General features: G+C 36.0%; 1 protein-coding gene across 2 annotated transcripts in view; it reads right to left on the reverse strand.

Annotated features, from left to right (window-relative positions):
- The window catches only part of Gabra3 (gamma-aminobutyric acid type A receptor subunit alpha3), a 219,839-nt gene that overhangs the window by 147,784 nt on the left and 47,671 nt on the right, over positions 1 to 24,384 (reverse strand). The window contains exons 1-2 of one of the 2 annotated variants that reach the window (XM_041640991.1): positions 18,154 to 18,170; positions 3,431 to 3,596 (exon numbers count right to left, since the gene is read on the reverse strand). In XM_041640991.1, coding sequence (XP_041496925.1) covers positions 3,431 to 3,596; positions 18,154 to 18,166 — 179 coding nt within the window. In that variant the 5' untranslated portion in view covers positions 18,167 to 18,170. Of the gene's footprint in view, positions 1 to 3,430; positions 3,597 to 18,153; positions 18,171 to 24,384 lie in introns of those variants that run through there. The other variant, XM_041640993.1, reaches the window with a different exon arrangement.

The following is a 24,384-nucleotide window of genomic DNA, read 5'->3' on the forward strand; positions in this document are numbered from 1 at the left end:
GCATGGAATAAAACCGGACTGTTGGCATTCATAGTAATTACGGATGTAATTCTGTGTATCTTACTGTGACCCCAAAAGCTGTAGTGCTGGCGTCATGGAAATGTACCGTTTCCAAAGTCATTTCATTAAAGATGAAAACTTAAAAAGAAAAAAAAAAACAGACTCTCTGAACATGGCGGACAATGAGGGCTGCTGAGAAGCCAAGGACAATGGCACTGGGTTTTGATCCTACTTCATGTTCTGGCTTTGTGGGAGCCTAGCCAGTTTGGATGTTCACCTTCCTAGACATGTACAGAGGGGGGAGGACCTTGGACTTTCCACAGGGCAGGGAACCCTGACTGCTCTTTGGACTGGAGAGGGAGGGGGAGAGGAGTGGGGGGAGGGGGAGAATGGTGGGAGGAGGGGGAGGGGAATGGGAGGAGGGGGAGGGGAATGGGAGGAGGGGGAAACTTTTTTTTTCCTTTTCTCAATAAAAAAAAAAGAAAAAAAAGAAAACAACTTTGAAGTGGCTATTACAGGTTTTCACTTCCTTGTCAGTAACATTGAGACAGTTAGTATTACACAGTGCTTCTGAAAGGAAACAGCAAGTATATTTCTGTACAAATGCAAATGACGCACTCAAAAAGTTTCTGTTTTTCTTTTAACTGTCATCAATTCACTCAGAGTATTTTTTCCTTATTCTAAGTCAATCAATAGAATTTTTCTCTTAAAAAAAAAAGAAAAGAAAAGAAAAGAAAATCTCTACCTTATTTAGAACACCTGTCTCAGCCCAGGGAAACCAGACTCAAGGAATTAATGAGACAGAAAGACAGAATTGGTTGAACTTTCCATATTGAAAAAGAATATGCCAAAATTAAAAAAAAAAAAAAATAAGTCCAGTTCTGTGTCCCACAACTGTAAAACACTGGGAAAAGGTTGAAAGAGACAGAATATATTAAAATTATCAACATCACAAAAGTCATGAGTAACAAATTCTATTTCCAAGAATATTGGACAAATAGTCAAATGTAAAAAAATGTATAACAGGGGAAATACCAAGGAATAAAATAGCTATTACTCAGAATCAGAAAGGTAAGTATTAGTTATTTTCTTCTATATATGGGATCCAGATTTTTTTAAAAAGATACATGAAAGCAAAAGAGATTTCATTTGTGAATAGGAAAGGAATTGGTAAGAAAAGATTGAAAGGGGCAAGAGTGGGAAATAAACAAAATATATACATGAATAAAAATGTTATAAATAATTCCTTTAAATATATCCTAATAAATATGTAAAGTAAAAAATGAAAAGAAAGTTATTTAAATAATTACTTCTAATAAAATAATATGATTATAAAACTAAAGTATTCCAAGCCTAAGGATTCATTTCTAACAGTTACAGTCCACAGATAAGAGTTTAGTATGCCTCATCAAGAAAAAGTGACAATAAGATTGTAAGATCCCAAATACTAGTATTGTGAAAGAGTTTATCCTAGTAATATCGATGCACATGATAATGCAGGAGGAGAGGGGAATCTCAAGGGGTCATATTCCTGGACAAGGAGAGGGAGAGTTAGCCTCTCCCAGGATGATCCCTCTAATTGGTTGTCCAACACAAAGTGGTCAGCCCTGAAACCATATACAAACAAACACTAAAAACGGACTAAACAGATTGTATTTATACACTTGTGCATACACACACACACGTAAAAAATAGTAGGGAAGAATTTGAGAGGAGGGATGTGGAAGGAGTTGAAATGAGGGTGCTTGGGAGAGACTGGAAAGGAGAAAGGGTTGTAATAATATTTTCAAATTAAAATAAAACAAACATGTTTTAGATCACTAAGAAAAGTTAATAAGCCTGAAAAAGAGAAGATAAAGGATGCTGAAGAACAATTTTCTGGAAGAATAAGATATACAGTTATCAAGGTGAGTAAATCTTCACAACACCATATTTATGAGTTTTGATTTTACTCTCGAGAGAAGAAGAAAGTATTAAGTTCTTGAAATATATAACTCAATGTGCATTATAGAAGAACATAGCAACAGAATAGAGATGGATGGAAGTAAAATTTTAAGAAGTCAGCTAACTAAAAGCTCTTGCTGAAGTCCAAGTGGAAAACAGCATTGAAGCAAACTGGGTTAATAGATGGAAAATAAAGCAATCCAAGCAATATGAAGGGTAAAAGTGGCAGAGTTTAGTAACTGCTTCAATTTGGAGTAGAAACGGAGAAAATTGGCAAAGATGACAATAATTTTATGACCTTAACAACTGGGTACATGGTAGTATTATGAGCTGAAATATGAGAAAGAGAAAAGGACTGTTTTGTTGTGTTTGCTCTTACAGAAAGAGTGAGAGGTAGAAGGGATACTCTAGACATGCTTAGCTTGAGGTGTTTGTGGAATACCTAAATGAAGGTGTCAAACAGAAAGGTGGATATAGATACAAAAGAAATTATAAATGGAAAGCAAAATGTAACCCTTTGGCATTTACGTTAGGAACTTCACTATATCCCTTTTAATTTACCACTTTCTGTAGTTTGTTGCACTTACCCTCCTTAGTTTCCTCTTGAGAACATCCCTCCTACAAATCATTTGCTCCTGAGACTTTGGGTAGTGCTCCTACTTTAGAGAACATATCCCAAACACCCAGGAAGTCTGTCAAAGATAATTCAAATAAAGAATTATATTTATTCTATGGATATATTTATATGATTATATGTGCATGTTTTATTGCATGATAGAAAGAAGTTAAGGACGGAAACCACGTTGAATATTGATACTTGTTCTTAAAGAAATTGAGTAACATGAGGATTTGGTTGATCATTTGCCCATTGTTCATTTGATGTGCATTATAGGAGAAAATAGCTATAGAATAGAGAAAGATGAATGGAAGCAAAATTTTAGAAAGTAAGCTAACTAAAAGCTCTTTCTGGAGTTAACATTACCCATCTTAGTTATATAAGTTGTCTCAGAGGCCCATGGTCAGATTTCTGACATCAAGTGGTATAAAAATGGATGAGAAAAAATGTATCAATGATAAGAATATCATTCCTTCAAGAAGTATGGTTGTAAAGGTGACAAGAGACTTGAGGAATTTTCTATAAGAAAGTAATTTAAGATGAGAGAGTCAGTGTTTCAATGCTAAGTAGATATGATTCCCAAAAGGGGTCAGGTTGAGACTGAGAGTTAAGAAAAATTAATAACAAAAGACTGGAGAGATTTGTTTACAAAATCACAATATGGTTTTAGAGAAGCGTGGAGAGTTGTCAAGAAGATCTTCAAAATTTCTTCCAATGGTAACAATAACAGTCTAATCTGATGATTTGTTTTCCAAATTCAATGTAATATTTAAGTACCAGAGATCAGAACATTTTAGGCCCTCTGGGGAAAAATTGGGAGGTAAACATTCATAGTATTCATATTTTCTTCCAAAGAATAGCTTTCCTTACCCTCCAATATCATGCTTCACAAAGTCTCCAGGTTCTTGTCGTCTTGTTTCCCCTTGGCCAGCAGTCTCAGGGAGAATACAGATCAGGAAAAGAACTCCAATTCTGGTCACATAGAAATGCCACATTTGTTTGTTTATCATCTTCTTAGACAGCAACTTAGAGAGACCTGTGAGAGCCATGGTACAGGGGAAGAGGACCAACGAAAGGATAGAAAACAAAGGGGGAGAAGAGTTTTAGAACGATTTCAAATTACTTAGTTACTCTACTATCCAGCCAGTTACTTTACACTCCCAAGATGATCAAGGTAAAAAAAAAAAAAAAAAAAAAAAAAAGATTCATTCCCAATATATGTTTCTTCTGAACATACCAGAATCCTTCCAAGAAAGGGCAAAAGGCAGAACAATGCTCCTCTAAGTCCATCACCAGGAAACTGGAGTTTTTGCTGCATCTCTCTCCTTGACTTCCTGCATAACTTGGTGATTTATAAGCCTTCCTAAAGTCTCAGTTGCCTCTTGTAATATAAAAGCTAAAAATAGTCTCCCAGGAGGCTAGAGGGATGGCTTGGTGCTTAAGGTTCCCTACCAGAGGACTGTGTTCAAGCCCCAGCACCCACAGGGTGGCTCACAACTATCAATAACTCCAGTTCAAGGATATCTGATATCTTCTTCTGACTTCTGTGGGCACCAGGCATATACACAGTACACAGACATACATGTAGGCAAAATACCTATACCCATAAAATAAAATAAAAATAACTTTTAAAGATAGTCTTTCATGTCTCTTTTCTATTTCCCTGAATCACTTGTTTGATCTTTCATGTCATAGGGGGCTTTGGTTTAGTTAACTACATAACACTGCAGAAATATGTAACCTTATGCATTATGAAGATTGTGTCTCATCTTGCTCAAGTTAAACAATTTTTTAAAATATTGAAAGGCTTGAATAGACAGCAAATTCACCAGACTGAAAAACTTCTGAGTGACACAATGTGCTGGATCTTAAATAAGAAGTATTTCCCCATAAAGAGTCAAGGAGAAGACATACACCTTTAGGAAGCTATCACAACATAAAAGAAAATTCTAAGCCTAACTGTACAGTATAGATATTCTTAAAGTATCAAGTTATACCAATGATAAAATTAGTGATTTGGATTATATACAGAAGACAAGCATTTTTTCATGAACTCTATACTATAGAAGATTTACTTAAGATGTGAGTTTAGGAAAATAGTCACTGAAATTGTACTTGCTTATTATCTCTAAGCTCTATGGGTTTTTAAATTTGAAATATTAAGCATTCCAGACCAACACTGAACTTTTTAAGTCATATCATCACATTAGTAATTTAATTTTTAGAGATAGTGGAGGTACATGAAACACTTTTCCAGGAAGGTTTAATTAAAAGACATATCCATAAAATATATCCCATATGTAAAAGTATTGTGATTGGTTAAATGAATAAGGCCCCTTTTAAATGTACTCTATTCCTACAAAGAGAGCCATTAGGTTCTATTCTAGGCTGTCTTTAAGGATCTAGTCAGGTATATGAAGAATCATAATGTTGAATAATATGGACTTCAGATATGATTCAATGTCTACACCAGTGATGAGGATAATTGTGGTATTAGATATTAGCATGACATTGATAAATTCAACAATCTTCATTTCACATATTTTTGAGTTAAACTAATATAGTTGGCATAAGATTGATGATTCATTAATTGTACAAAGAGTTGTAGGACAATTTATATGAATGATCAAGAATAGTACAGTTCAGAAAACTGTATCACATAAGTAATAAAATATACTTACATGGTTAGACAACACTGGACATAAACAACATCCATGATATAGTCTCAAATATCCATCAGACCTGATTTGTGATCATATGACAAGGGCTAATGTTTATGTAATTATGATATATGACTTGTCCACCACTCCACAGGAATAGACATCATTGATAACAGAATATAAAGCCCAGAATGTATAAATAAACCACAGAACAAAATACATAAATATACAACCATGATGCATGTTCAGGATATATTAGTAATAATTTTGGTTAAAAGAGAAGATAGACATTCTACAAAAATAAAAATGTCATCAATGAATATTTAAACATACTATCCTTGTATGTAACTATGGGATATATATAAATGATCTTAAATAAGCAACAAACCATCATACTAAAATAAATGACACAGACATAACTACTCATGATTTATAGGATTAGGATATGGTATGTGATGCATAAGAAGGCAATAATATCAAGGGAAATCATAAGTAGCAAACATGTTCAAATAACCATTATGTAATATATATTATGTAATATATGTGATATATATATATATATATGTACAGAAGGGGTTGGGCATAACATGTGCCCTTCAAGAGCAATTATCATTTTGTTAGCAAATATTGTTATTGTAGTACATGAAAAGGAATTTATGAAACAAAACCATTTGGTTAAGATATATGTCAGAAAATCATAGTCTACAAGTCTATATAATAACAAAACAAGAGAAGATATGGAGATTTGAGCATGTTCTCTTTCAAGCGATAATGCATACAGCCCTCCAAAAAAGTAAATTCAGAAAAATAAGAAACTTCTAGACAGCTAAGAAATGTCAACAGAATTAAGAGACAACTACAGAATGAGAAAAATATTTGATAATAAGGAAGTGGCATTTAGTGTACATAAGGAACTCAAAAAAAGGTGGGCTTTAAACTAAACAGACATACACTTAGCCAGAAAATAAAATAAAATTGGTCAATTTCAGTGATCACCAGAGAAAATTGAATCAGAACCACAATCAGATATTATTTAACCCCATAATGACTATCATCAAAAAGAAAAATATATTATGGTCACTGTGTGAAAATCAGGGAAACTTTGTATACTGTTGGTATTATTGTAAATTAATATAATCACTGTGGAAAACAATATAGAAATTCCTCCAAAATGAAAAGAAATATTGTATATGATCACCAATCATAGCACTGGGTATATACTCAAAGGAAATGAAATCTTTGTACCAGATACTTGTACTCTTCCATTTATTGAAGTATATTCATAAAAATTAAAATGGTAGATCATCCTAGACGCTTCAGTGAATGAATGAATAAAATAGTAAAATATAGTGTGGAATACTATATAGCCACTAGGTAAGAAATCCTGGCTTTTGCAGGAGCAAGGATAGAATGGGAAGTAATTATGCTAAATAAAACATGCCAAACACAGAAAAACAAATACATGTGCATTTCAGTTTTGCAAAACAGCAAGTCAGCATTGTAGAAGAAAGAGACGAACAAATGCAGACCCACATCCAAACACTAGGCAGAGCACAGGGAATTTCGCAAAAAAGAGGGAGGAAGGATTGTAGAAGCCAGAAAGGTAAAGGAAATTACAAGAAAACCCACAGAATCAACAAACCTGGGTTCACAGAAGTTCATAGGGACTGAACCAACAACCAGGAGCCTGCATGGGACTGACCTAGGCACTCTACACATATGCTGCAGTTGTAGCTTGGTCTTCTTGTTGGATTCCTAATAGTAGGAGCAGGGGCTGACTCTTATTCTTTTTCTGGCTTTTGTGACCCTACTCCTCACACTGGGTCACCTTGTCCAGCCTCAATACTTGGGGAGGTGCTTAGTCTTACTGCAACTTGATCTGCCCCACTTTGTTGATACTCAAGGGAGACCTGCCCTTTCCTGAACAGAAATAAATGAGAAATGGTTTGGGGGTGTGGGAACAGAGGGAGTATGGGAGGGGGGCTGGGAGGAGAGGAAAGGGGTAAACTGTAGATCAGATATGTGTGTACAAAAAAGAGGTGGGGGAGAGGAGAGAGAGGAAAAAAGTGGAACAGTGGTCACTAGAAAATAGGAAGGGCAAGGGGAGTAGAGACAAGAAGATAATAAGAGACACCAAAACAAAGAGAAAAAGAAACTTCTTGTTTTCTATAGCACAGCAGGATACTCATGCATTCAAACAATCTATAATACTTAACCAAATGACTAGACAAGTATGAAATTTCCATTACACTAAAGTGATTAGTGGTTGATTATAAAGAAATGTTTATTATACTTTTTTGATTAGTATACATTGTAAGAGTAGATCAAATTAACATACACACACAAAAATGTACAAACAAAAATTAGACACACAAAACATATGATGCATAATTAAAACATACAATTGAATTACTGGCAACAATGTGAATAAATTCAACATTTTTAAAGTATGTACTTAAAAATGGTTGAAATGATGCGATACATGGTGGTACATGTCTTAAATCCCAGCACTTGTAGACAGAGGCAGGTAGATCTCTATGAGTTTGAGGACAGGATGGTCTATATAGTGAGTTCCACGACAGTGGGCTATGTAGAGAAATACCTTGTCTCAAAAATAAGTCAATATACTATTTTTAAAAAATGATTAAGATGGCACATTTTATGTAAAGGGCCTTTAAGTATAAGTAGGAAAAAGCATAAGAAGTCTGCTGCTAAAGTTAGCAAATATTCACAAAGCAGAACTCATATCTGGTAAATGAATAAAGAAATGTTTGACATTAACAGTTAGCATTAGATGAATGTACAGCCAAAGTACATGCTCAGATAACTATCACATAGTCACAAAGAGTGATTATGGGAAAATAACCAAAAAATAGTTTTGATTAATATGGTGACGTTTTTTTCAAGTGAGCATAAGGAATAGATTGAAAACTTTGTGGTCCATAAGATACTTGGTATAGTTGTCCTCAAGTTGATAAAGGAACACAGTGTGTGTGTCATAGTAACAAAACTCCAGAGCTAGGCAACATGATATAGGAGCAGATAGTCATGATAATAGACCATTATGAGACAGAAGCAAAACTTCAGTGTCCATTAGTGGGCAGCCATGGTCAATTTTTTTCACTAGAATAGAGAGCCAAGATAAACATAAAAAGTAGCTGGATAAACAAATGGTGTTCTTAGGGTAATAATGACTATGGTGAATAATTTCCTGTAATGTATGAACATATAATTACTATGTAAGAACTCCACTGTTATTATATTCTAAATGAAAAATATCCAGAATAAAACCAGTAGTCATCACCTCCTCCAATACTATCTGATTCATTACTCTTTATCAAAATTATCTTGGATTTTTTTCAGACTGCCCTTGCTCACCTGAGCAGCTCTCCACATAGTAGGCAAGGTAAACTTTTAAGTTGCTGAGTTAGATCATGTCTTACTCTGTCCAAACCTAGCAATTTTTTTCTTATTTCAAAAGTCTTACTATCTATAATATTGCCTGTAGGTTTTCAGGACTGACTAAACACACACACACACCCTACTACCACCACAAATAACAACAGTGAAGAAAATAGAGGGCATGAATTTGAAGGAAAGCAAGGGGTAATAACATTGGAGGGTTTGGAAAGAAGAAAGGGAAAACAGACATGATATAATTATACTGTAATATCATAAATAAAAGAAATAAATATATATATACTTGTCCACATTTAAACAAATGTTATTTTCAAGATCTTTAAAATACATATAGATATATATATACATACATATATATAAATTAATTAATTAAAATAGAAAGAGCTCCATGAAGGGGAAGAGGAAGGATAACAAAAATATTAAACAAATCATTTCATTATAAAGGAGAATATGAAATTAGGAGGCAAATGAGATGGGGGATCTGGGAAAAGTTGGAGGAGAGGAAATGAGGTGGATATACTTAATATAAATTGTATACATTATGAGATTTTTAAAAGAATGGGTACACATAAAACTTTAAAATATTTTTAGAGACATTCTTTTAAAATCTCATTCTGTTAGGCACTTCACTTTGGTCACTGTAGGCTTCTTGCAACACATCGCAATGTCAGGCACGTTCCTAACATGATGCATTTGCACTGCTATATATTCCAGTGTGAACTAAGATTTTTATTTATTTTATTCAGAGATATATAATTCTTCTTTGATACCTATGAAGGGTTCTTTCCAGGATTCCCAAATATCAAAAATCCTCAGACACTCAACATTAACCTAGATTCCATTCACAGCCTCCTAAGTAGTTTAAATGGCCTTTCTAGATCACATATATTACAACATAAGTTTGACACAAGTCATTATACTTCTGAAGGAAGAATGAGAATAACATCTGAACATAATTAGCACAGACATAAACTTTTAAATATTTTCAGACTGTGGTTGGTTGAATCTGTGGTGGGAAATGCTGCACATATTCAGCACAGACGTAACTTTAAAAAATATTTTTAATCTGTGGTTGATTGAATCTGTGGATCCAGAACTTGCCAATACAGAGGGCTTATTGCATGAGTAATGCATAGCAGAGTGCCTAACAAATAATGGGTATTTTAAGAACAGCGACTGAATAGATGAATGTTACCGTGATACAGGCAGAACACTAAATGAAGTAAGATGCTATAAAGGATGGGGTAGCAGGGTAGATCCAAATTTCACCTGCATTCCACTGAAACTTTTCTTATTGTTCTTTACTCAAAACTTACGAAGCATCATCCTATATGTCAGGCATCATTCCAAGGGAATAAAACAGCCAAAAAAAAAAAAAAAAAAAAACAGAATCAGTGAAGACACAAATAACATACCAAGGTCTTCTTTCTCCACCTACTGTCCAATTAACATGCATTCATCAATTTTTTTTTCTTCTATTCTGTTAAAAGCTTTGTCTGTTGTTTTTTTTCCAACTAAAACTCACACTGATGCTTGCACCACTGGGGCACTAGATGTGGAGCCTAGCAGGAGTTGTCTCAGTTTGATAGATAGATCTCTCATAAACAATTCAATAATGCTTTCCTTTCACAGGACTGGTTCAGCACCACGAGAGTATGCTGCTACAAAGCAAGCCCACTCTGGCGATTGCCTTCCTTTGTATGCGGCCCTTCTTTGTCTTGGGCTTTCCACCATGAGCTTAAAACATAGGAGGCCTTACTCCAAAACTGAGCAGATTTGGCATCAGGCTCCCAGATTTCTCAGGCTCCAGAACCTTATTAAAGTTTCCTTTCTAGGTCACTCCACCTCAGGCGTTCTAGTTTGTGTTAGCTAGCAGCAGAAATGAACTGTGGCAATGGCCTAATTTGTCCTTGTGCCTCCAATTTTGCCCCTTTGTATTTCCATTGTCTTCACTGTGATCAGAGATTCGACTGTGCCCTTTCTTAAGCTTGAACAGTGTATTTGCATTAGCTCCACAGTACTTGCTATGACACGAACCATCTACATGATCAGACCACAAGCTCCCACTGAAATCAACTCCAATTCTCTCACTCTACTCCTTAACACCAGGCCACACTTGTTTTCCTGGTATTCCCTAAAAATGCCCTTGTTCATTCTTCTGTCATAATGTTCTTCCTTCATGTATTACTTTGGATCACTCGCTCACTTGCTTTAGAATTCTAGTCAGATTAGAAAACTTTACATAAGTTTCTCTGATCTGAAACTACCCTCTTCTCCACTTTCTTGCTCTACCAGTTTCATTTTACTTAAGCCTTTGTTATCACCTACAATAACATTTATTTCTTCATTGCCCTTTCCCCCTCTTAAATATAAGCTTCATTACTGTGAAATTTTTAACTTAATGTCTGAGCTATTAGCCAATGCCTGCTATATGGTAACCACTTATTAAAATATTTATTGGAAAAATTACTGAATATTTTCCTGCATTCATGGCAACACAACTCTGACTACCATATTCTATTCAGAGATAAAGTCTGTAGATTCTTCTCTTGTAAACCTTCTTCTTCTTGGCCTTTAAATCTTTCATTTACAATAAACAAAATCTGCTATCCTCTCAATGTCTTAAAGGAAACATTTCTCCATACTTTTGCCTCAAAAACTTAAGTTTTCGGCTGGAGAGATGGTTCAGTGGATAAGAGCACAGGCTGTTCTTCCAGAGTACCTGGGTTCAATTCCCAGCACCCACGTGGCAACTCAGAACTGTCTGTAACTCTAGTTCCAGGAGATCTGACACCCTCACACAGGTATACATGTGGGCAGAACACTAAGAAGCATAAAATAAAAATAATTAAATCATTGAAAGACACAAACTTTCTGTCAAAACAACTATTTTACCAGCTTTCCTCTGAGTTATGGCATATGTGTCTTCACATATATATGTAATTGGGAGACATGATGGTAATTATATCAATGTAATTCCAAAGCTGTTTCTCCTTTACATGCTCACATTGCTTCAAAAACAGGTCAGCTCACAGTTTTCATCACTTTCACTATCTCACGTTTATCTGTGCAGGTAGTATACATAGAATAGCTGTTTTGATGTGTGATGTGGGAGTCCCCTCTGTGTGCTGTGATTAGCATTAATGAATAAAGAAACTGCCTTGGCCTGCTGATAGAGCAGAACTTAGGTAGGCAAGGAAGACAGAACTGAATGCTGGGAGAAAGAAGGGCAGAGTTAGAAAGAATCCATGTATTCTCCGCCTGAGACAGATGCCAGTTAGAATCTTGCCGGCAAGCCACAGCCACATGGCGATATACAGATTAATGGAGATAGGTTAAATTAAGATGTAAGAGTTAGCCAATAAGAAGTTATAGCTAATGGGCCAAGCAGTGATTTAATTAATACAGTATCTTTGTGGTTATTTCAGCTCTGGGTGGCCGGGACAAACAAGTGGTTCCTTGCAACAGATGTGGTAGTCTCCTCTGTGTGCTGTGATTACCACTAAAATGAATAAAGAAACTGCTTGGCCTGTTGATAGGGCAGAACTTAGGTAGGCGGGGAAGACAGAACTGAATGCTAGGAAGAAGAAAGCAGAGTCAGTGAGAAGCCATGGAGCTGCCAGTGTCAGACATGCCGAATCTCTGCTGGTAAGCCATTGATTGCCACATGGAGATATAGAAACTAATAAAAATGGGTTATTTTAATATAAGAGTTAGCCAATAAGAAGTTAGAGCTAATGGGCCAAGCAGTGTTTTAATTAATACAGTTTCTGTGTGATTATTTTCGTTCTGGGCAGCTGGGACAAATATGTGGCCCCCCTCCTCCAACACTGTTTATATCCCCACAATACTTAATAATTATCTTCTCATTCTATATTAGCACTCTATATCTGCACTTTGTGTATCTTATGCAAAATGTGTCACATGTCACAAATCTTAAACCCTTACTCTGTTATTCTTCTATATGGTAAACTATTAGTCTTACCCTATTTTTATTTTGAAACTACCATTCTACTCTATTGATTAATGTTTTGCAGATTCTTAGGATGGCCTAGTATTGCATTTCAAGACAAGTTCCAATAGTAAATCATCTAAACTATTCTTTCACCAGCATTTTGTATAAACAACCTCCTACTATAGTCACTTAGAAAATATTTCTTGGCTCGATTTATACAAAATTTGTGTTCTCTAAGGTTATGAATGTGTTGAAGAAAATCCTACAATTATTTGAACAAGTTGCACAGCATATTCACCACCTAGAAACCCAAAACAAGTCAATGTTCTGAATTTCCATGAATGAATTTCTTTTCCTATTTCCTCTCAACTATTCTAAACTTTGTCATAGGGCCACTATCAGACTGAAGAAACTTTTGTCTCTGAATGGTAATGATGAGAACTTTATAAAACTATCAAAACTCCCAACTACATTCAATATGTGTCCTTATACTCACTGAAGTGTAGCTCTCACCTCACATCAAAGAAGCTTTGTTGTCATCTAGCTTCCCTCACTCCCCCTGACTGACAGCAGAACTTCCTTGTGGTCTGTAACTGAAAAGGATGTTTGTGTTCTTTCTGGCTGGTGGTTTTCCACAGAAGCAGTAGAGGTATAAAAGGCTTTAGCTCAGGGGAAAAATAAAAGTTGCTGTTCTTCCACCTGAAAAGAAGCCTCAGTGTCTCAATCCCAGCACCCGCTCCCCGCCAGTCTCAGCATCCAAGCTGCCCTGGTGCAGCAAAGCTTCTTTTTGCAGCAGACAGAGACCATTACAAAAAGTCACAACCAATCAAAATGTAGAGAACAACTGACTTTGTGGTGTCTAGAACCAATAGACAAATCTACAACAGCATTCCTGAATGTAAAGCTCAGCAAACATCAAGGAAGAGGGAGCAGAAAGATCATAATAGTAATAGGAAGTCTGCTGTGAGATTGCCTCTTAGAAATGGCAGGGGAGCTATACTCATGATCAACAATACTGCTGCCCAAATCTAAACAGGGTCAACCCCAATAGACATGCTAATATATAAGGAGGAAATCTCAAGGGGTCCCACCCCTATATGAAGAACCACATGTAACTAATGACTACTGAGAGGAGAAAAAATAACCTCTCCCAGGGATGAGTCCCCTATTTCACTATTCAATACAAAGTGGTCAGTCCTGAAATAATGTACATAAGTCACACTAAATAGAAAAATAGGTTGTATTTGCACTTATATATGTACATATGGAATAGTAATCAAAATTATGATCAAAAAAGGCAAAAAAAATGATAACAAGTGATGGGGAAAAAGAAGAGGTGATGAAGGGAGGGACAAGGAGGGTGTAGTGATTTAAAATTTTGAAGGAAAATGTAGCATCTGGACTTCATCAGTTTTAGAGCACTTGCCTAACATGCACAAGATTCTGGGTAAAGCCCCATCACGACTACCAAATATATATAATAAATAAAGTGCTTCAGGTTTTGAACCGCAGTAGGTAAAACAGCCTTAAAGAAGGGCCGGCAAGGAGAAAGTTGTAAATATTTCTGTTCACTTCTAGTTATGACAACAGCTTGCTTTATGTTTCATTTTTACTGGCCTTTTTCTAATCTAGTAGGTTTTCCAAAGAACACTTCATACAAACACAACTTCATATGAGTCATGCCATGTTCATTCAGTAACTTCTAAATATGAGACCCCTATCTGCTGAATTAGTGCAACTCAAAATATATTTGATTTCTATTGCTCATTAAAAAGAAGCAGTAACATTAAAAGATAGTGGGAGAATGATGTTTGGTTCACAAAGATAATGTTGGGAAAGCCTAATTATAATGTCTAAAGGTAATTGTAGAATATACAATGCTATTAAGAGTGGACTCTTGGAATTTCCCTAATACCAGGTTTCTCCCTGGCCCACAATGACTCTTTCTTCTAAGATCTCTCTTTCATTGCTCTCCTACTCTGTCAGTCTCCCCCCACCACCGACCATCCCAAACCCTCATGTTTTGATCTCCCATTCCCTCCCCTTTAGCACCTACTCTTACCAATTTTACCCAGGCAATCTCATCTAATTCCCCCTCTCCAGCATGATTCATGTGTCCCTCTTAAGATCCTACTTCTTACTAGCTTCTCTAGAGCTGTGGATTATAGTCTGGTTACTCTTTACCTTATATCTAGTATCCACTTATGAGTAAGTACATACCATGTTTGTCTTTCTGAGTCTGGGTTACCTCAATCATGATGCTTTTCCTAGTTCCATCCATTTGTCTGTAAATTTCAAGATGTCATTTTTTTCTGCTGTGTAGTACTCCATTGTGTAAATGTACCACATTTTCTTTATCGAATCTTCAGTTGAGGGGCATCTAGGTTGTTTCCAGGTTCTGGCTACTACGAATAATGGAGGTGAAGATCATGATGGAAAAATCTATAGAAACAGCTGAATCAAGCTCATGGAAACTCAAGAACTCTAGACTGAAAGTTGTGGAGTCTCCATGGGCCCAAACTAGGCCCTCCATATGTGAGAGACAGTGGTGAAGCTTGGGCTATTTGAGAGGCCCCTGGCAGTAGGACCAGGATCTATCCCTGGTGCATGAGCTAGCTTGTTGGAGCCCATTCTCTATGGTGGGATGCCATGCTCAGCCTTAATGCAGGGGGAAGGGACTTGGTCCTGTCCCAACTTAATGTGCCAGACTTTGATGACTCCCATGTCCCATGGGAGCCCTTACCCACTGGGAGGAATAGCTGTGGGGTGGGCTGAAGTGGACACAAAGGGGAGTGGGAGGATGGGGGGGAGGAACTGTGGTGGGAACATAAAATTAAACAAATAAGTGAGTATAAATAAATTAATTAATTAATTAATTAATTAATTAATAAAATAGGGTGGACTCTGAGGACTGAAGAGATGTTGTGGTGATTAAGAGTAGAGCACCGGACAGAAATCTCAAGGTCCAAATCAGGAGCAGAAGGAGAGGGAACACAAGCAAGGAACTCAGGACCACGAGGGGTGCACCCACACACTGAGACAATGGAGATGTTCTATCGGGAACTCACCAAGGCCAGCTGGCCTGGGTCTGAAAAACCTGGGATAAAACCGGACTCGCTGAACATAGCGGACAATGAGGACTACTGAGAACTCAAGAACAGTGGCAATGGGTTTTTGATCCTACTGCATGTACTGGCTTTGTGGGAGCCTAGGCTGTTTGGATGCTCACCTTACTAGACCTAGATGGAGGTGGGTGGTCCTTGGACTTCCCACAGGGCAGGGAACCCTGATGACTCTTTGGGCTGACGAAGGAGGGGGACTTGACTGGGGGAGGGGGAGGGAAATGGGAGGCGGTGGCGGGGAAGAGACAGAAATCTTTAATAAATAAATAAATAAAAATTAAAAAAAAAAGAACAAGGTATTACATGGTGCACACACTCCCATGTAAACAAAACATTCATATGTATAAAGTAAATAAATCTTTAGAAAAATAAAAAAAAGAGTACTTACTGCTCTTCCAAAGGATTTGGGTTTAGTTCCCAGCACCCATATTAGGTGGCTCACAAACATCTGAAATTCCAGTTACAGGGATCTAACACTCTCTTCTGCCCTCCACAAGCATCTGTATACATACACACACACACACACACACACACACACACACACACACACACACACACACACGGGGGAGTGGAGGGAGGGAGAAGAGAGAGAGGAGAAAGGGAAATCTGAACAAAACAATGGATTGTAATAGATAAATTCTCTTGGACTATGTAAGACAACTTTGCCCCTCTAAAACAGCATATATAAGACCTGATGATTATAAAAACATATAAAGCAATCTCATTTCCACACAAAGAAAAACTTAGAAAACTAGGTAGTGAACAAGTAAAATATACTTGTGATCATTTTCTGATATAATATTTTTATCTGCACTGCTCTTTGAAATACACATTTGCTATTCTCACTCATCATCAATATTAGTAGCAACTCATAAAACTTCGTGTTCTCATTGGCACTACTGGAAAACAAAAATAGAAATGCAGAAATAAAAATAAATGAAATAAATTGAGTTGTTAAGGTAAATTAATAGAGCCTTCTGTTTTAACAGATTAAGCTAGCAAAAATGAATAAATTCAAATATCACAATTAGCATAAGTGAATAAAGAGAAAACAGATATTACAATTGTTTTTTTCAAAGACTACCCCTAGACAAATTATTAAGGCAATTAAGCTATAAAGAAAAGCAAACTCTGTATTTCAAGTGAAAATAATCTCAATGTTACAGGATATGTGTATGTAATTTTGCATATATTCACAATTAAACTAGCATTATTCACTGCCTTTGTGACTAAGACCAAAGGAGAAACCACCCGAGAAAAATTTAAAAGGAAAAGCAACAGTAAGTGGGAGAATAAGAGAAAACATATTTACAAAGCCAACTTTTGGTTCTGACAATCTTAGAGCAAGAGAGCGAAATTGTCCACTAGTGCTAATGTGACAATACACATGCATTCACACACTCACTTTCTAGCATACAGGTCAGATTCTCCAAGTGCTATAAATTCAGTTATGAGCAAATTTAGAAGCAAGTTTGTGCCTTCCTCTTCAGCACTTACATGGGGGAAAAAGATGAGTTAGAAACACATCAAACTACAAACAAGTCACTCTTGAAAGAATAGAACCCACCATCAACTTATTCACATTATTAGGTTAAAAAAATCAAACTATGAATTTAATTTAAAATGACTACAAAATGTGTTCCAGGTGGCATGCAAGAGTAAACAGCAATCATCTCTGGAAGATGGCATCTTCATACAGAGCTTTGAGGAATTCTAAGAAATACCTTCAGAGGCATTGATTTGTTCTCAAACATAAGCACACATGAGGAATCTAGATACTATGAAAAAGAAGCAACAAAAAGTGCTAGAATTATGAGCAGAAAATAAACAGCTCATAATTCAGAATTTGGATTCATCATTATCCATAGTATAAAGGGTTTATGATCTCCACAAAAGTGGCATTATAAACAATAAACTACATGACTTAAAAGCACAGCTTCTAGAAATAAAGACTTTGAACAGTGAAGCATATGTATTACTAAATGTGTACTGGATGAGGAGAAGAAAAACAACAAACTGAAAAATGTTAATCCAACTAAAGCAAAAAAAAAAAGATTAATGTACCTTAAATAAAAGTCTGAAAAAGAATTCAAATCTAGATTTATCAACAAAAAGTTTACATGTAAATAAACTGAATGTTCATTTAAAATAATAATGTTATCAGACTTGGTTAAAATTACCAAATAACAAGGGAAACAGAGCCCAAACTGGACATCTCTTGTCACCAAATGAAGTTTCCAGTACTGGGACTGGGTTACATCTAATTGAGCTACTGGGTTACATGTAATTGGTCAATGGCTCCCCCATGGAAACACCCAAACAATGCAGGCTATTACAAAGACAACTGTTGGTGGTGTCTCATAAACTAATAAGACCCTATTGCTGAAGACAACGCCTACAACTCAGTGAACACAGAGAAGTTGAGCTGGAGCTTACCTAGAGGCTTCATCAGTACTGAGTTTGTGGTACAGGAAGGTACTCTGCACACTACCAGAGGAGAAGGGCAAACACCAACCCAGCTACAAACTCTTTCATCTACAGTGCCTACTGTAACATATGCTGGTACAACAGTGACACAAAGCTTCTGGCAGTAATCAACGAATATCTGGTTGGATTTAAGGCCCACTCCATCAGATGGAATTCATCACTGACATTGCTCCTGTGATGAAGAATATAAGACTAGTTAGGCCATATACCTGGTGGAAATCTACAAGGAGTAATCTGCCTGCAAGATACATTGGTGCAAGAGTGGTACAAATCTGTGGGAGTAACCAACCAATATCTGATTTGACTTAAGGTCTATTATGAGATGGAACCCATACCCAGTACTGTTTGAATGGGCAAGAACCTGAAAGGAGATAGGCCAGGTACCTAGGGAAAAAATAAATACTGTTGTTATGACAAAGGGATGCAGCAATAAATGTATCCTAATGACATTCTGCTACACTCATAGGTCTGTGCCTTGCTCAGCCATCGTCACAGAAGCTCCCTCTGTAGTAAAGGGAAGCAAATATAGAGATGCACAAACACACAATATACAGACAGTGAAATATCTTGGAACACTCAGCCCCAAAAGGAATATCTCCACTAAATTCATCCCCTCAGGGCTCAGGGAACTCTACAGAAGAGGAGGAGGAAAGGGTGTAAGAGCCTGAGGGCATGGAGAACACCAAGGAATCCATGACTTCTACACAAACAAGGTTGACACACATATGAACTCATGGAGATTGTGGCAGTATGCACAGGGCCTGCATGGGTTTGCAACACATAGGGTCCGAGAGCTAAAAGAAGCAGACACACACACTAACCCAGAATCTAACTTCAATTGATAGTCACTTATAAATAAAAAACTATTTTTCTACACTCATTGAGTATTCAAACTACTCTTAAGGGTAGGCTGCATGCCCAGCAGTAGATAACCAACAATAAATAAACTCAGTGGCATCTCTGGAGGTTCTTTATCTCATAATGCTAAGTCATGAATTATTTATTTATTTATTACGTATTTACTTATTTAATTTACCTTACATGTTCCTTAAGTATGTATTATGGCTTCCAATTTTGAGTTTCTATGAGATTCCTATGTGTGCAAATCCATGTGTCTCTGCATCTGTATGCATTGCTTGTGCTTTTTCAATAACTCTCCTTGTTTTGTAATACACTGATTTGTTTTTTATTTATTTTTATTATTATTCTTTGATGCTCATTTGTTTTATAACAAGAGACAGAAAGGGTGTGGATCCAGATGGAAGAGAAGACTGTGTTGTATGAAAAAGATCTATGTTCAATAAAAGAAAAAAATAGCAAAAACTAAAGCAACTTCATACTATTTTAAAAAATCAAATCCAAAATTAAGAAAATAATTATTTTTTAAAGTTAAAAATATGTGTAAATATGAACCAAAATATTCTAATATACCTATTTTATTAAAGAAAGAATAGAAAAATTAAAGAAATGTATGCAAATACAGAAGAGTTGATTGTGATTGATTAACACACCAGATCCAATGATAATCTATAAGCCACTGTATTCACTGATATCAAGACATATGTATTTTACTTCACTATTCACTATGCATATTTTGAAAACTGAGAGGCTATAACGCATTTTAGAACAAATGAAAACTGCCTTGAGATTCCATCTTATCCCACCAGTTTTCTGCTCTCAGGATGTTCTGCTGAAGCAGAAGAAGCAACCACAGGATGAAAACTTTGAAAAACTTTGAGTTAAAGATAAGTATTTCCTTCTTTAAATGATCCTTCCAGTTATTTGGCCATAGTGACACAAAAGTAACTAAACCAAATAGTATTAAAGTTTGGATGCCTTTAAGCCAATGATCCATTTGGAGTTGACTTTTGTACATAGTAAAAAACAAGAATCCAATGTCTTTCTTCTGGATGGAGGTATCCAGATTTGTGAATATTATGTATCAAAGGCACTGTTACTTCTTATCTTAGTTACCTTTCTATTGCTTTCAAAGGCACTATGAGCAATACAACTTCTAGAAGAAAGAGTTGTTTTGAGGGTTGGAATTCAGAGTGTTAAGAGTCCATGAGCATCATGTCAGAGAGCTGGCAGCATGGTGCTGAAATAATAGCTGAAAGCTCAAATTTTGAGACAACAACCATGAGGCAGAGAGGGGAATCTAACAGATAAATAAAAGTCTTTTGAAACATCAAAACTCACTTCCAGTGTTACACACCCTTCAGTAAGGCCACACCTCCCAATACTTTACAAACAAATCTACCAAATGGGGGCCAACTATTCAAACATATGAGCCTATTGGGATCATTCTCACTCAAACCGCCAGATATTTTCATACATTCTAGTTTCTTGTGGTTTCAGTATAAACTGTCTCTTAAAGGCTTATGAATGGAAAGCTTGGTCCCAAGCTGGTAGATTCCATATTTAAGAGATGGTTAGATTAGCATAATTTTGATCTAATAAATTGGTCAATCTATCAGTCAATTCACAATTGAATGTATGGTAATAACTTTTAGAAGAAGAAAGTCACACCTCTGAAAATAATTTATTGTCACAAATCCCTTCACTTTTATATAACTTGCTAGCTACCATATGGTAATAATTTTTGTATCATCTAGCCCTGTTCACCACAATGTTTGGCTCCACTTCAGTACCACAAAAATGGAATGAGCCAACCATGAACTAAAATCTTGAAACTATGACCCAAAACAAAATTTTCCTCCCTAATTGTTTATGGCAAAAAAAAAAACTCTTGTCATAAAGTAACAGATGGTTACTTTTGACATATTACCTTTGTCAAAAATCAATTGACTCTGAATGCACAAGTTAAAGTTCTCTTTTATCCCAATATAACTAATGTAAGACCTTCAGTTTGGTCCTTCCTTCTCAAAATTGTTTCAGCTATTTGGAGTCTTTTGTGGTCCCATGAAAATATAGGAATAATTTTTATATTACAATGATTAAAAAAGCTAGATAGGAACATTATAAGAAAAGAAAATCAGAGGTCATTCTTTTCTGATAAACAAATACAAAATCCTCAACTAGCCAAATTCAAACACATAAAAAACGTCATTCACCTTGATCAAAGGATCTCTGGGATACAAAGATGTGTACAGAATCTCACAGGCCAGCGAACCAGGCTTTCACAGTGGCAAACAAGAGAGACTGTCTCAAGTCGACAAGACTTTACTCAGCAAGTAAAGGTGCTATTATGTGGTCCTGGCAATCTGAGATTAAGCCCTAGAACCCTCGTAAAGGTAGAAGGAGAGAACCAATTAGACAAAGGTGTCTTCTGACCTCCACACACACACACACACACACACACACACAAACACAGACAATGCACGCACACAAACACACAAATAAATTAATTAATAAATAAGAAGCTATGTGTCATCTCAAACATCCACATGCATGCTATGCACATGTTCATACATATACAAGCAAATGAAACATGATTAATATAAACTCGGACAGATATTGAGGTTCATCCTGAAGATCTGAAAAGCAAAGCAGCCAGCCACTGGCACTCACCTCTGAAAATGGCAATCCTGCATCCAAGAATCTCAGAATAAGACTAAGAGTGAGAGGTGTCTCCTCCCATTTTATAATCTCTCTAGTTTGGGGATTAAAGGCATGTGTCACTGGGATTAAAGACGTGCACCACTATTACCCAGTTTCAATGGCAAACTAGTGTGGCTACTGGGATTGAAGGTGTGTGTTACCACTGCCTGAGCTGTAAAGCTGGCCAGTGTGATTGTATTACTTTCTAAACTTCAGGCAAGCTTTATTTAGTAAAATAAAATTAAATGTCACTACAAACAAATACACACACATACCTATATACATACATACATACAAACATTACATTTCAAAATTAGAAAAAAACTAATGTACATTTGATCACACATGTAATAAATTCATTTAAGAAAATAAATAAGAATCAGGATAATGGCTGCTTCTAGCAAAGAACTGAGATCAGAGATGGGCTTATAAACTTCACAAATTTTTAGATCTTGACCTGTATGGTGGTTGAACAGATGCACAATTAATCACTATTAAACAATGTGCATCTTTATATAACTGTCAATATGTGCTGCATTTTATATTTTAAAACTCAGAACAGAAAAATAAGCCCCATGATCACGGAGTGCTAAATATCGAAGATTGATTACATCAATGCATTTCTTTAAAAGACATTCTTAAGATTGAAAACTGCAATAAAAGCAATGAGACATCACTACAACTATTAAGTGAAGTAATTTTTTATCACAAGTAAGACATATTTTCAGTGAAAGAAATTAAGAGACTTCACCAAAGTAACAATACCAGTAGAAACAGAGAATGGAATTAAACACCCAGTTTCCCAAAGAGATGATTATAGTACAGGGACATCGATCAACATGAGTGGTCACTTCTACATGATGTTCCCAACAGGCTCATATACTTGAACACATGGTCACCAAATGGAGGCACTATGTGGGAAAAGTTTAAGACCTGACTTGTAGAAGTCAATCACTGGGGTTAGCCTGGGAGAGTTATATGTGGGCCCTGTTCCTGGTAGGTTCACTCTGCTTCTTGGTCTGCCAAAATGAGAGCAAACTACTCTATAAATTCCCTTAACTACACACTAGTTTCCTCCAGCTGCCATCTTTTCCTCACCAAGATAAACTAACTGTACTTCAGAAACTGGAAGCCAAGCAAACCTCTGCTTGCTTAAGTTGCTTTTGTTTGAGTATTTTGCCATAGTGACTAGAAAAGGAGCTAGTTCAATCATAATACATGATCAAGAAATCATAATAGAATAATAATATACTGGTCCAGGAACAAAGGATATAGTGGGAAACACAATGACATATGATCAGATGTCCATGTGCAAGAGAAACAGTGTGAGTTACTGTTTTTTATTACAAAACACACAAACATACCTTTAAACACATGATAGGTAAGAAATGGTAGTCAACTACGGTACTCTTTCTGCTCAGAAAATCATTATCAGTTATGAAAAACACAATAAAGCAATGATTGGCTTTGTAAAAGAAATAGATAACACTCATATAATATAAGAAACTAAGATATAATATTAATGGACCATATAGAACAAGATATGATACGAATAATCCAACAACACCAGAAAGCATTTAATATTTGCTACGTGCCAGACACTAAGCTAAGCATATTACATTTAAGCTGTCTCCACAAAAACCCTATAAGATAATATTATTATCATTATTTTAAAATTGGCAAAACAGAGACACTGGGAAGAAACTTATCTTTCTCAAGAACATCAAACTATTAAATGGCAAAACCAGTATTCTAATCCAAAAAGGCTGGCTTCAGAGTCTGCCACTGAGTATCTACTCTGATAATATTATGCTTACTCAGATGAATGTGGTAAGATTAAAAACATATAAAACAAGAACAAATGGCTTTGATCCAGAAGTAGATGGCAATGTAGCAAAAGTAGACACCGTAGTGCATGGTCTAACATCCGTGGTGCATGAGCAGCCACCACAGGAATCTGAGCATTTGACCACAATGCACACACTGAAAGTTCTGCAACATGAGTTGACATCCAGTATATAGTAGCAGATACTGAGGAGAGAAGGGGAGGCAAGAACATTGAAGTAAGAAATAATTAAGGTATGCAAAGTGATAGTCAAGATACAGAAATTTCCAGCTTTATTACAAAGCAGAAAATGATGGTTGGATTTTGCTGCAATCATGAGGAGTGACCTCAAGATTATAGTAAAACTTCAAACATAATAAAATGGAAGAATGTGCTATACATAGCCAGCCATACAAGTACTGAAAATGCAGAAACACATTGATCAAAGAGGCAAGGTATAGTAGAAAATATCTATAAGTAGCTAATTCACAAGTGAATATGCTGTGAAACTGAAAAAAAATCTCAATGCATGAACATTTATTTCAGAATCATTTGGCCAAGATATATAGAGAGATCCAATGGACAACCAGAAGTGATGGAAGTCATGAGCAGTGTGTGCCCATTTGATTAGAATCTGTACAAAACAATCTATACTATGACATAGTAGTCATGCCACAAGAACTAGATGCATAGATCCTAGATATGGTATGGATGAAGAAAGCCATGCTGTGACACCCAGTCAGATGATTTTGCACTTTATAAGTGAGCCATGACACAGGAGCAAAGAGCTTTAC

Source organism: Microtus oregoni, unplaced genomic scaffold (genome assembly GCF_018167655.1).
Source record: "Microtus oregoni isolate MIOR12 unplaced genomic scaffold, Mior012 000067F_000, whole genome shotgun sequence".
Taxonomy (NCBI): domain Eukaryota; kingdom Metazoa; phylum Chordata; class Mammalia; order Rodentia; family Cricetidae; genus Microtus; species Microtus oregoni.